At 48.8% G+C, this 13,993-nt stretch overlaps 1 protein-coding gene and 1 pseudogene across 1 annotated transcript; one reads left to right on the plus strand and one right to left on the minus strand.

Moving 5' to 3' along the window:
* Positions 1-661: 661 nt before the first annotated feature.
* On the minus strand, positions 662-1,830 carry LOC120656739. The gene is made up of 2 exons (XM_039934924.1): positions 1,662-1,830; positions 662-1,582 (listed from the first exon to the last, which is right to left on the minus strand). The coding sequence occupies exon 2, from the start codon at positions 1,580-1,582 to the stop codon at positions 662-664; it is 921 nt and encodes a 306-aa protein (XP_039790858.1). The 5' UTR covers positions 1,662-1,830.
* Positions 1,831-5,825: 3,995 nt separating this feature from the next.
* Positions 5,826-9,862, plus strand: LOC120654677 (annotated as a pseudogene).
* The last annotated feature ends 4,131 nt before the right edge of the window (positions 9,863-13,993 follow it).

The raw sequence follows: 13,993 nt of genomic DNA on the forward strand, positions 1-13,993 counted from the left end.
TGTTTGGGCCGTCTGGGCTCCAAAGCTAATTAACTGATCTGCCTTCTGTTTCTTCCAAAATTTTACAACTTCACCATTGTTCACAATTCTATACAAAAATTGTTTTATAATTTTATTGCAACCCATGTAAAGAATATTAGTTATTTTCCCATATTTTTTTGGAAAGTATTTTGGCACCATAAAAATTCAGATAATTTTTTAAAGTAGCCTAATTTGGTGAATTTAATTTTAAAAATGTAAAGGTACATGTACAGTTTTAAGCAAAATATGTTCATCACTATTTTTCTATCACTAGAAAACATTTCATTAACTAGAAAGCATGTGGCGCGACTCAGCCTTGCCACGTTAGGACCGCTGGCACGCGTGTACCAGCGTGGCAGTTTGATCACGCCGAAGCATGTGGCGTGACCCTTCAGGGAGTCGCGCCACGAGATTTGGCGCGACCAAAAGGGCTAGTTCTTGGAAATTTAGATCTGTATGTGTTATTATTAAAATATTAAATTAAAAAGGATTAAAATAAAAAAAAATTCAGCAAATGATAACCCTGGAGTTGAGTTTAAATCAAAAGAAGTTGTGCCAGATTATCTTTGGTCTTCAATAATCATATTGTGAAGAATAATGCATGGCTGCATGATTTTTTTCAATATGTACCCTTTTCCACTTACGTGCCGGACATCAACAATATTAAATCAAGATTGCAATACTCCGAATGCACATTCAATATCCTTTTTTGCACTTGTGCAAACAACTTGTCTTTTTCATTTTGAGACACCGTTATAACAAAGTCACTCCACTCTAGATAAATTCCATCAGCAAGATAGTAACCATTATTATATTGTGTCCCATTGACAGAGAAGTGCACTTGAGGCGCTTCACCCTTCAGTGCTTGTATGAACAAAGGTGAGTGGTTTAATACGTTGATGTCATTGTTAGCCCCAACAATGCTAAAATAACCATGCCATACCCGAAGATCATGTGTAGCCACAACCTCAAGAATCATTGTAGGAGCACCCTTGTCACCACGAGTGTATTGTCCTCTCCATGCAATAGAATAATTTTTCCACGCCCAATGCATACAATCAATACTTCCTAGCATGCCAGAAAAACCTCGAGACTTATTGAATTGTAGTATGCCTCTGTTTCTTGAACTGAGGGGGGGGGGCGCAAAAACTCTGGACCGAACGTTGAAGGTAATTCGGATTGCATCGTCAGTTGAGTTCAGATCTGATCTATGGACCATAGGAGGAGAACAGCTAAGTATAAAAGCAGGAGGCACTGACAACCATGTCAGGGTAGCAGCAATTGAACCTGGAGCAGCCTGTAATTCCGGCACCGACGGCGGAGGAGACGCCTGCTGCGCTGCCGTCATCTTCGATCGAGGAGCCATGCTCTCGGGCTGGGGCAGCGGGGAGGCCGGGAGGGGCGTGGAGGGCAGAGGCGACGAGGACAGGCGCCGTTTGGGGCAGCAGCAGGGGGAGCCATGTGCTCTGCCCGTGGTGCAGGTTGCCGCCGTGAGCTGGGTGGTGGAGGGATGGTGTGAATTGAGATCGATGACCCTGATCTGTTCCTGATTCATGTACATCTGGAGGGAACATAGGAGGATGCATCATGGAACCACGGAAAAATTTGTTTAGCTTCGCGCTAGAATTGATTTCACGCACGAAGGAGGGGGAAGACGATTTGGTGCAGCGGATCCACGGTCCACGGCAGAGGCGGAGCTCCCATGCGGCACGGTGGGGCAGCTGCCCCACCTACCGCCGGAGTAGCACCACTAGAACCCCGCCTATCTTCCTCCCATCCGGCGAGGCGGCGAGCATGGAGCGCGGCGAGGCGGCGAGCATGGAGCGCGGCGTCGCGGCGGCGTGGTCGTATCCTCCGCTCCATGACAGGGAGAGAAGAACGGCCTGGTTAGCCCAATAGGCCGGCCCAAGTACAAGTGGAACTAGTTCCCCAAAAGCCAAATCCCCGCAACCCCGCTCGCATCCGCCGCGCCTCCGGCGGTCCGGCCTCCGCAGCGGCGCAGCCTACCACCGCGCCGCCCGCCGCCTCCACTAGAGCGTCGTCGCGTGGAGCTGCAGGCCTGCAGCCGCTCGCGGCCCCGGCCATCTGCCCCTCCGGGCTCCGGCCCTGAGCTGCGCGGCACCGGCCCAAGCGTCGGTGGGAGGTTGCTCTGATGGAGTAGGAATTGGTGGGGGATGTTGGTCGCAGCGATGCCGGCGAGCCGATGACAGGCGCGGATCACCGCCGCAGCGCTCCGCCTCCGCCCTCCAGCCCGCCGCGCCACGCCGCCGCCCACTGCCGCAGCGCTCCGCGCCCGAGCGCCCACGGTGCCACCCACCGCCGGTGCATGCCGGTGCCACGCCGCAGGCAAGCTTCCGGTGACGCCGAGTACGACCGGCGAGGCGGCGACTTTGCCTTTCCTCGCTGCCCCAGCTAGAATTTTGGGCGAGCTCCGCCACTGGTCCACGGAGAGGAAAAAAATCGCCCGCCGAAACAACGATGGGCATACAACCATGCCAAGTCGTCTCATAGAGCGAAAAAAATCGTTGATGAGCCGGTTGTTTGAGGAGAGAACGGATTTTCTCTCTCTCCTCTTCCTCTCTCCTCCACCTCAGCAAAAGTCCTACGTGACTGTGCATGAGATAACTTATCAGACTGCTGACATGTAACAATGTACCTGCCTTCAAATAAAGATTTTTCTTTAATTTATCTCAACCACCTATTTCCACACACCGTTCTACAAAATGGGAGTTTATAACTTACCCGCTAATCTTTTAAAACTGCTGTGTGCGCGCACGCCTCTTGTTTTTCATAATTCATTAGTTTTTTCCAAGAAAAAAATCCTGTGAATTTTTTATATTCTTTTGGGTGATACTCTTGCTAAATAATTTTGTGGCAGATTGGAGGAACTTTTTTTGGAACAAAAAAGAAATGATGAAAAAATTTCAAAAAAGGTTATGGAAAATTTTGGTCCAAAAAATAAAGTTTAGTAAGTCCCTCCTTTGGATATTTATCAATAATTTTTTTGTTATAATTTTTCTCAAGTTGGTTATCCATTTTTGGATTGAAAAGGACATGGGCTTTACTCCAGACCACGCGTGACTAAAAAGTAAAGTAGAACAGAAAAATGATTATGTTGACTAAATTCATGGTGTATGCGTGTGCCAAATCAGCATGGTCCTTAGCTTTTTTATATACTTGGTGTTGGTGTTGGATGATCCATGATGAGAACTGACACATTGTTTTCTTTTCGAGGTCATTTCTTTGCGACGGTTTCTAATATTGAAAATTCTGCATTCATCTGACTTTTTACACATGCCCTAAGCCTAAATAGGTACTCTACTCACTGAGTCATTGTTTCACTCTCTACGTGCTCCTTCACCTCCTCCTTTCCTCTTATTCCAGTCCCTTAAAGGCCAAAACTGTTGCCATGGTGCTACTCCAGTCCTAGGTCACAAGTCCCAACCTTCTACTTCCCGTTGCTCCTTCATAGGTAGCCTCACCATGACCATGCCATCGTCGGCACTCATTCAGGTTGAAGCTGAGGAGAGGAGATACACGGATGCCAATATCTAGCTGCTCATTAGTGCCATGTGAAAAAAAACTTAAGGCCCAAAATGTCAATTTAACAAAAAAAATTAAATTCGAAAGTTTTATCCTTGAGTATAAAAAGGTTTATCCTTGAGTATAAAATGACAAGTTCTTTAGTTGAAAGTTGAAGGAGTGCAAACCCCTGTGTTTCGCACAAACTGTGGACCAGGCTACATTTTGTATTTCATTGGATAGGGTTGCCATGAGTATTGAACATATATTATTGCCCAGGCCAAATAAGCAATGCCTCCCCTGCCTTCGGCCCGGTCCAGCAGCTGTTTTTCCCCGGGCTGTAGTAGGGCTAGGCCAACAAGGCCACAGTAATTGACGGCCCAGCCCGTCAGGTTGATCCGTGGTCATCGACCTAGAGTACCATAACAGAAAAAAAAAAGAACAGAAAACGCTGACCATATATGATGGTCGATTGCAGCTACGCCAAGGTGGTTTGGAACGAACATCCTCAACTCCTCACAACCACTGACGCTGCCAAGAGAGATCAAAACTTGGTGGTTGCAGCTGATCATTCAGACAGGCGCAGCGCAAATGTGATAACAAAGCAATGGAACGCGAGCCAACTCGATCATTTCCATCGTCAAGCACGACTTGCAGAACTACGTGACTAACCTCATGCTACCAATTGCCGGGTGGGCTACAGTTGTGAAAAACCACCAACCGTGCATCTCAAATACAAGGCGGGGGGTTCACCTTTCCTAGAGGATACATAAAGGGGGTGATCCACTTTTGCTTTACATGCAAAACGCTGGTTGAAGCGTGTTAAATTCATAATCTACATCCATAGCGACTGTTGGAGAAATAATTGTTCATCTTTGGATGGTATGCAGGTGATGGTATTTTCTGATGCCGGGAAAATGTGCAAATTCCTACCAAGCATGACAGGCAACATGTGCATATTCAAAATCATATCCCTTCAAAAGGAAAGGCAATCGCTATATATAAACCATTCTCAAATCCAACAATTCTCGATCTTGATCTAGAGTCGCACGATTCAGATCCAATGACGCATGTCCTTTCTTCGTCCTCCGAGTTCTCCTCATGGTTCTTCTCTTTGTTTGATTTGGGGGCGCCAAAGCCCACTCTTCCACCTCTAGCCCTCCTAACTGCCTTGTGGCGTCTTTGTTGCCTGCCAGCTCAGCCATTGCCCCCTTCACCCTCCAAAAGCTTCACCACCAAAATGAATGTCATCCGTTGGTGTATTTAGATCTGATGACTAGAAACATCCGGTACAAAGAAAAATACAAGTTCCCGCCAAGCGTAACAGTCCAAATGCGCACATTCAAGCACGTGCCACTTAACAAAAAGGCAACTACCGATATGCCATCAAATCCAACGGTTTCTCGATCTTCGTCTAGAATCGCATGAGCGGGATCCAACGACGCATGTCCTTTCTTCCTCCTCCGTCTCCCTTCGTCTTCCTCACCGCTCCCACTCTCCATTCGATTTGAGCACGCCGGCTCTTCTGACTGTAGCCCTCCATCGGCAGTCCCAACCTGATAGTGTCTTTGTTGCCAGCTAAGCCACCGCCGCCTCCGCTGTGCTAACCCCTCCTAAGCAAAGCTTCATCGCTGGTACAAATGGGATCCATTGCTACTTTCCAATTCCTTGAAAAACATAGCGCGTGAGAAGCCAAAGAAAGATGCCAAATATGCATCGTACCGCAGGAATGTCCAACTGGCCGTTATCTTGGGTGCTGGCGCGCCTCATTAAACCCTGGCCGGCGCCGAACTGAAACGCCTCTGGGCTGGCGGCAGCCTCGCGCGCCGCTCCTCCCGTCGCCGCCCCGGGCAAGTGGCCCGCTAGGGACTCGCGATGCCCCCCACGGCGAGCGCCACCTGTCATGCGAGCGGGCGGAGGAGCGCGGCCGCCACCTAACCCTCGCTCGTCGCGCGGCGTGTGACCGGCGCGGTGACGAGGCGAGATGAGGGCAAAGCGGGAGAGCGCCCGGCGTGGATCCTCCGCGTCGTGGCATGCCTTGCCGTGGCCGCCCCCGCAAAATCCAAGCCAAAACCAAGGGGAAACTGCTGCTGTTCACGCCGCCCACTCCGACGTCGCCCGCCCCCGCCCGTCCTTAAGAGAGATGGGCCGGGACCCCGCCGCGGCGTTCGCCATTAGCTAGCTAGCTCCGAGGACCCGCTTGGCGCCTTGGCCCCGCTCCGCTCAGAAACATCGCCGCCGACTGCTCCGCTCCGCGACCTCTGAGGCTCTGACCACCATTGATGGGGTGCGGCAACTTCAAGCTGTCGCAATGCGGCAGCTCCTCAGCAGCCGTCGCACTCTACTGCGGCCGTTCCGCGCTGCTGGCCAAGGCCATCGCCCGGCGCTACACGCTCGCAGACACCCACCGCGCGTACGCGGGCTCGCCGCCACCGTCGCAGCGCTGCATGACTTCCTCCGCGCCGTCCCGGATGCCGCCCCGCCCCCCGCCTGGCCCAGTGCCGGCGACTCGCTGCCGAACAGGACGATGCCGACGCGGTCCCTCCCGCCGCGACGGCGCCGCCGCCGGCCCGGCGTCGCCTGGCGCCTCAGAGTAGGACGGCAACGTTGATGACGGCGGCGACTTGCTTTCACCCTCGCCCAAGGACGAGGACGAAGCCTCTGATGATGGCGATGGGATTACCAAATCCCCGTCCGACGATGAGACCGCCGCCGATCCGCCTCGCCCCAGGACCGTCTCGCCGGCGCCCAAGCCGCTGCAGATGGTCCCGCCGTACGTTCCTGCCTACCCTCCATCGTACGATCCTGGCTATCCCCCGCAGTTGGGTTCTGTCCATCCTCCGCCGGCAGCCGGCTTACAGCTATGCCTATGGCCCCGTTCCCGGGCCCGGCCCGGCGTACGGATACGGTGGGGGCTACGGTGGCGCCGACATTGGGTGGCTGCGGCTAGAGTTTTTGTAACTACAACATCAGCTACGCCCAGAGCCAGCACCCGGCGCCGTCTGTGGCCACTGGCCATCGAACAGCACCCCCAAGCTATCGATGCCACCTTCCAGTACTACCGCTACCAGGGTGAGACCACCCCGGGCTCTCACGCCCACTATGGCTGATACAATTCCTACCCCTACCCGTACCCGTACCTGCAAGGCGGCAGCTTGACTCCGGTGGCAGAAGCCTCTTCTTCGCAGCTGGCTGCGCCACTGCCTACGCCGTCGCAGCCGCGGGTATCGGCCTGGGACTTCCTGGATCCGTTCCAAGTAGTCGAAAGCTGCCACCACCAAGATCAACCGGCACCGGCTGCTGCCCCGGTAATCCATGGTCCTAGCCTGAGCTCGGATGACATCGAGGAGGACGAGGACATTCACGAGCTGGAGGAACTGCACAAGACCAGTTCCAGTGATGATGAGCTGGACAACGACAAGTCCGATGGCAATAGCAGCTGCGAGGAGGAAGCTGAGGGGCATATTGAGTTCAGATCATCGGATGCCATTAGCAGCATTGTCGATGGTGTGGAGACTGGAGAGTGCGGTGGAAGAACAACTGAATGATCCAGGCGTCGCTGAGCCGCTGCCTACCACTACCGGAAATCTCGAATTCGCCGTGTGCCTCATTTTTCACTGTATGCAAATCCACGGGCAAAGACTTCACCATGTCCGGCGTCACACCATCTCCTTACTTTTTTTCACCGTGTACCTAGAAAAACACATGGCGAAGGACTTTGCCGTGTGCTCAAGATATGGCATATGACAAACTAGGCATTTGTCGTGCCTGTGGCTGCTGTCGGTGGTTCTCCGTTGGCCACCCTCGGCGAAGACGTCGCCGTGTGCCTCAAAGGCTTGGCCGTGTACGTTGAGGTGGTACAGGAGATCAATTTGCAGTTTGACAGTGCCTCAAAGTCAGCTGCTGATGTCAGCAAGATGCTTGAGGTTGACAAGATGCCTTACAACCAGAAGAAGAACTCAGGATTAAAAGGTTGGTCCATTACTCCATCAGCTGTCAAAAAAAAATCAGTCTTTATTTGTTTTTAGTTAATGTTGATATGATAGAGAAGAAATTTTTTTATCTAACGCAATTGCTGTTGCAGTGCCCTCAATGTTGATTTGCGGACAACCTTAGAAGGGAAAGGCGATCATGCAGTTTTAGGAGGAAAAGTCTATGGAATGCGGCAATCTTTCATCTTCACTGCAGAAGCTCTACTTATGGGGGGAAAAGCTTCTTAAGGAAGTCAAGGTATTGCCATTTCAAATTCCTAGCTTTGCATTAAATGTGTGGTGGTTGCAATTTCTAGCTTTGCTATGAATCTTCTCTGTTTGCTATGATTAAGTTTGCTAGTTGCTTAATATTATCAAAGATGATTTATTAATTGGAAGTTTCGACATACTATTTTTACGCATAACGTACTATATTTGGATAACAAACTGATTTCAGCTACTTCTGCTTGCTGACTCATATGCTCCCTGTTTTCTTTCAATAAGTACCTTTTCGGATAGTAATGTCGTCCAGTGTTGCAGTGCCCTCAATGTTGATTTGCGGACAACCTTAGAAGGGAAAGGCGATCATGCAGTTTTAGGAGGAAAAGTCTATGGAATGCGGCAATCTTTCATCTTCACTGCAGAAGCTCTACTTATGGGGGAAAAAGCTTCTTAAGGAAGTCAAGGTATTGTCTTAGCTACTTAAAACTTGCTGATCATAGGGTTTTTAAAAAATATATATGCTGAGTATACTCCAAATGAATAATTGTCGAGTAGTGATGTATTATGTTTATGAGTAACATAAACAAACTCTAATAACAACTACTATTGACAGTTTATGGATAAGTCCAATCTAGCACTTTATTTAGAGTTTCATATTATTTCTTTTGGTTTTTCATTTTCTTCGGATGATGTGTGCTACATTTTCCCATAGATATCACTATATCAGTTTCTTTAAGAAATGATATGACATAGCAGATGGGTTTGAGTGTTTCTTACACATTCAAGTAAGGTCTTAATGTTTCTTACACTTTCAAGTAAGGTCGTAATGTTTCAAACACTTTGGATTTTTGCTATATTCTGGCTTTATCCTTTTGACATGTATACCATGATCCAATTTTATCAGACTTTGTGTATTCCTGAAATTATTTCTGTTTAAACTTGATTTCTATCTTCTTCAAGTTCATGGCAGTTAAACTTAGCTATATATATTTATCTACTGTTTATCACAGGTTGCGGAGAAGGGCCCTTTATGAAAAGAAGCATAAAGAGCAAAAAAAAAATTGTATTACGGTGGTGCAGAGGCTCATAAGCTTGAGGCCATTGAAGTTTATGTGAAGAAGCTATCAACAAAGTTAAATATTGCCATTCACATTGTCAATGCTACTTCCAAAAAGATCAACAAGCTGAGGGACGAAGAGCTTTGGTTTCAAACAAATGAGCTGGTCAGAAGGTATGTAGAATTACTCACTTTAATTTCCCAAATCAATAATGGATTCATATCAGTATGCAGTTGTTTTTATATATGCACCTTTACATTAGCGCCTACTTTATTATTTTTGTGTGTGTGTGCGCGCGTGTGTGTGTGGCACATTTTACATTAACGCCCACTTTATTATTTGGATGCTGATTTGATACTTAAAATAAACTATTCTTCTAATTGGGAACTATTTTTCAGGTTTATACAAATGTGGCATACCATGTCACGGTGCCATTAGATGCAGTGGCTTGCCTTGTCTCATGCTAATAGCATGGACTCAAACGTGGCAGCTACAAGTGGATATCATATTGTTCTAATCAAGCATCTGGAGCTCCAATTGCTGGATCTAATTGCAAACTTTTCTCAGTGGTTAAATGCTCAGAGGAAGTACGCTACCTATTTGAACGAATGGATCAAGAAGGGTATTGAGTATGAGCCTGAAGTGACGGATGATGGGGTGCCTCCATTTTCACGTGGACGCCTAGGAGCACCCCCAATTTTTACAATTTATAACAATTGGGCAGTCAGCATGGAAAGGATATCAGAGGCTCAAGTAGTAGGCGCAATGCATGCTTTGGCCTCCAATGTTATGAGCCTGTGGGAGCATCATGGGTCAATGGACATGGACATGGATGATCAGGTGATGCGCAAGGCTATCAAGAAGCTGGTGCTCCTATCCAACCAGAGAGACATTTCTTCATCTGCACAGGCTGATGCAACTAGTCTACAGTCGTGCATGAGTAAAGTTTTTGAAGCAATGGAGGACTTTGCTGCAGCCTGCGAGACTGCCTACAAGGATCTGAATCGCTGTGCTGAAGAAGAGAGAGCTCCAGCTGCAGACATAGCTATTGTTGCAGAGGGAAACTAGGATGATAGCATATGCATGGAATGCACTGGTGGTGTAGTAGTGTATATGCAGGGGCGGATCTAAGGGGGGGCTGAGGGGGCTCCAGCCCCCCTACTGCCCAAAACTCCATGGAGCCCCCCCCCCCCCCACAGCCCCCTAAAATTTTGGAGACCATTGATGAAGAGAGGGAGCAAGGAAGAAGAGGGTCACCAGCCCCCCTACCTTCCATTCCTGGCTTCGCCACTGTGTATATGCAGGGAGTAGTGGCTTAGACACAACAATGCAAGGTCCTGACGCTGTTGCAAACATTGTAGATTGTGGTGTCATCAACTATCCCTCCCTCCCTCCCCCCTCTCTCTCTATGTGTGTGAGAGAGATTTGATGACAAACTCATGTGTAAATTGCTCCCTGAAAAGTTCACCCACACTAGCTAGCCGGTAGGGTCGCGCATGCAAGCATTGATAACCCCAGTCGAAAATTTCTCTCTTGCTAGAAGTAGACAACATTGAGTTGTTAATATTCATTTAATCCTAGAATCATGTTTCAATTTCCGTGCGTGCAAGGTTGTGTTTCATAAACATGGTGTAGCATGCATGCATGCAAGTTCTACACTTCCACACCCTCCACTTTATACTCCACCCAGATACGGACAAGGCAGCATAGAATACACACTTGCATACACCATAATCTTTTTTCCTGTCACGATCTACACAACTCAAACATAGCTCTTTACTCCTACAGATTCCACTATATACTCTACTCGCACATTTCCCACAACTCTGGAGTTGGTGCCGCACAATGATCCACACATGACACCCTTTTACTGGTCAATCAGTGCTCTATTAATGTGTGAGACAGTCAAACTACATTAAAATAGACCACCCGCGTCAAACCAGGGGCTCCAGGGTCAAGTATGCATTAAAAACACACACAACACTGGATTTTACTACATTCACATGGTGGCACCTTAATTTCTTCTCGTCCAAGAGCTGGTGGTGCTCCACCGTGGACGCTGAATAGCTATTCAACTCCCAGCGAGTTGAATAGACCAGCCCTATAACATCAGCGCCGATCCGTGTTGACAAGGAGACCAAACGACTCCGAGTATTGTTTGTGTGTTCAACACACTTGAAATTTAGTACGTTTGAGTGTGACGTGTCTTGGTGTCCGTTGCCTCGACCTTCGGCCGAGAATCAAGTCAAAGCTTGGCATTGTGCTCTGTCGGCTGGCCTCGAACTCCCGCCGGAATAGAGTGGTAGCTAGATCTCTGCCATCGTCAGAGGTTCTTTCCCACCTCTGGACTACCCGTAGATTAGAAGCGGCCGGCCGGTGACCGTAGATCGAGGGGATGAGCGTTGAGCGAACGTAGGACCATCCTGGTTCTGGATGATCTCGCGGCGATGGCAAGATAGACAGCCCGAGAGATGAATGACTGCACCGCGAGCTCGGTATGCACCACTGGTGAGCCGAGCACCATGCTGTGGCCAACGCTGACGACATTGAGTAGAGACAGGCGGCCGTCGAGAGGTGCCATGCACTAGCCGAACCCGCCGTGGTGACTCGCGTGCCTTGCTATGGAACGGAGCTCTTTCTTCTTCCACGGGTCGGTCAACGCGAGGAAGGCAAGCGGCCTTGTCATCTTGTAGTCGATCCACGCTGCATGAGTGCCATCCAACGGACAGGAGAGGTTCAAGGGTGGATGGTATTTCATTTACCGTCCACCCCTGGACGGCAAATGAAACGAGGTCCGCCCGTGAACACGGGCTGGTGGGCACCATCGATGGTGACCACACCGTGCTAGCCTCCACCGCGGGGGTTTGCGGCTTCTGTGCAGGACATGAAGGTTGAGCTGCTGCCTGATCCACCACACCTGACCGGTCGCTGCACGCGGCCACGCGCGCACCGGCGTACCCGAGCACGCGGCCGGCTCAGGGCACGCCCGGCTGGCCGGCGGCCGACTGTTCAACACCAAAGAAGTAGTGCCTCTATCTCGGAGAGACTTTCTGGCCGTGCATCATCTTTGATGGCAACATGTTGCTGTAATCAGCGAGCAGCTCGGTCGGATAGGCCGGGGAGCTCACGAGCGCGGGTTTGAATGTTTCGTACACCTTCAAGTGAGGTCGTAATGTTTCTTACACTTTGGCTTCGCTATTATTCTGGCTTTCCTTTTGACAAGTATACCATGATCCAATTTTATAAGACTTTGTGTATTCCTGAAATTATTTCTGTTTAAACTTACTTTATTTCTATATATCTTCTTCAAGTTCATGGCAGTTAAACTCAGCTATTTACCTACTGTTTATCACAAGCTGCGAAGAAGATAAGGGTCCTTTATGAAAAAAATCATAAAGAGCAAAAAAAATTGTATTACGGTGGTGCAGAGGCTCATAAGCTTGAGGCCATCGAAATGATGTTAAGAGGCTACCAACAAAGTTAAATATTGTCATTCACATTGTCAATGCTACTTCCAAAAAGATCAACAAGCTGATGGATGAAGAGCTTTATGTAGAATTACTCATTTTCCCAAATCAATAATAGATTCATATCAGTATGCAATTATTTTTATATATGCACCTTTACATTAGCACACCATTTTACTTGGATTGGCATGATGCAGAGGACTTCTTAGAGTACCCTGAAAATTTATGGAAAATGCTACCGAGGCTGCGGCGGTTAGAGGGGGGAGAAAGAAATGAGGGAGGGTGGCTAGTTCTGGTTAGCTGGGAAGCTAAGTCACCCTTGTCGCGCCACATGCATTGCCACGGTGGCCGCCGCGCGCCAAAGCCGTCAGCATGGCACGGCTGTTGCACCGCATACGGTGGCGTGACAGAGTCTTCCTGTTGCGCCATGCATACTGGAGTGACCAAACGGGCTACGCCGGGCAAAAAAAATCTAGGGCGGGTTATTTTAAAATAATCTTAAAAACAGGTTAAAAATAAAAGAAATCCATGTGAACTGTTTCAACGAATTCATATATCTGGAATTGCAGCGAAACCCTGTAGCATAACACTGTAGCGATATACTATCGGTGCCCTGAGAAAAAAATAGAAGGACAAAAATGACTATTCCTCATAATTCCTCTCTTTGCTAGAGCTGGAGTCAGCCGATCAACCAAACATATCGAACAACTTCTTGTTTTTCTGGAGTTGGAGTGGAGCTAAAGAAATATAGAGTTGGTGGAGTGGAGCAATTTTTTTTTGGAGTTGGAGTGCTCCCAAACCAAAGTTCAGCTAGGTGCTAGGCGGATTTTAGGCGCTGACCCACTGCCTAGCGCCTAGGCGGGATTAATCGCGCCTAGGCATTCCTAGGCGGTGATTAATACATGTACAAATATTTTTTTTAGCAGAATACATGCACAAATACTTTTTTTGTGAGGGGATTGAAGAACCCCAAGACTAAGAGTTCACAAAGGAAATACAGACGCCATCATGCGGATCAAAAAACCAGACATAACGCCCCATCTCCATGAAGAGTGTGCTTCTCTCCAAAGAATGAGCATCACGATTTGCTTGCCTCTTCTCATGGACGATCTCCATCAACTGGAAAGTCGCGGCCTCTTCTTTGAGCTCCCTGATAATCTGACCATATACACCCATCGTGGGCCCTTTCATGCTCCTTACAGTGTTTGCGTAGCGCTGGCCATACAAACCTGGCAGAGGGAGAGGTCCTTTGCCAGTGCCATGCCTTCTCTGAGTGCCAAAGCCTCCATGATCTCTGGCTCCGTAATTCCCAGCATCATCACTGCCGATGCTCCCAGAAAATTTCCAGCTTCATCCTTCGCGACTGCAGCACCTGAAGCCCTGCTCGAGTTTTTGGATAAAGCAGCATCCACATTCATCTTTGATACACCACGCGGAGGAGGAATCCATCGTGGGAAGCTAGTAGCTGTTTTTGTCTTGCCCCTATAGACTGTAAGGTCCAAATCAGTAATGAACCTCTCCACGAAGCTGTACGTTGATAGAGGGCTTTGAAATATATTCTCATAGACAGCCTTCCTCTTTGCATGCCACAATGCCCATAAGGTCACCATCGTACGTCATGACTCCTCCATCGATAGAGAGGAGATAATTACTGCTAACCATGCCTTAGCGCTCTGCTCTTGTATGTTACAAATATGCTCCACTATCTCCTCCCTCGCCAAGGCCCACACAG

The sequence above is a fragment of the Panicum virgatum genome, chromosome 1K, assembly GCF_016808335.1.
Source record: "Panicum virgatum strain AP13 chromosome 1K, P.virgatum_v5, whole genome shotgun sequence".
In the NCBI taxonomy this organism is placed as follows: domain Eukaryota; kingdom Viridiplantae; phylum Streptophyta; class Magnoliopsida; order Poales; family Poaceae; genus Panicum; species Panicum virgatum.

Coding starts and splice junctions, on each gene's coding strand:
- LOC120656739 (XM_039934924.1), bottom strand. CDS start 1,582: ATGTACATGAATCAGGAACAGATCAGGGTCATCGATCTCAATTCACAC.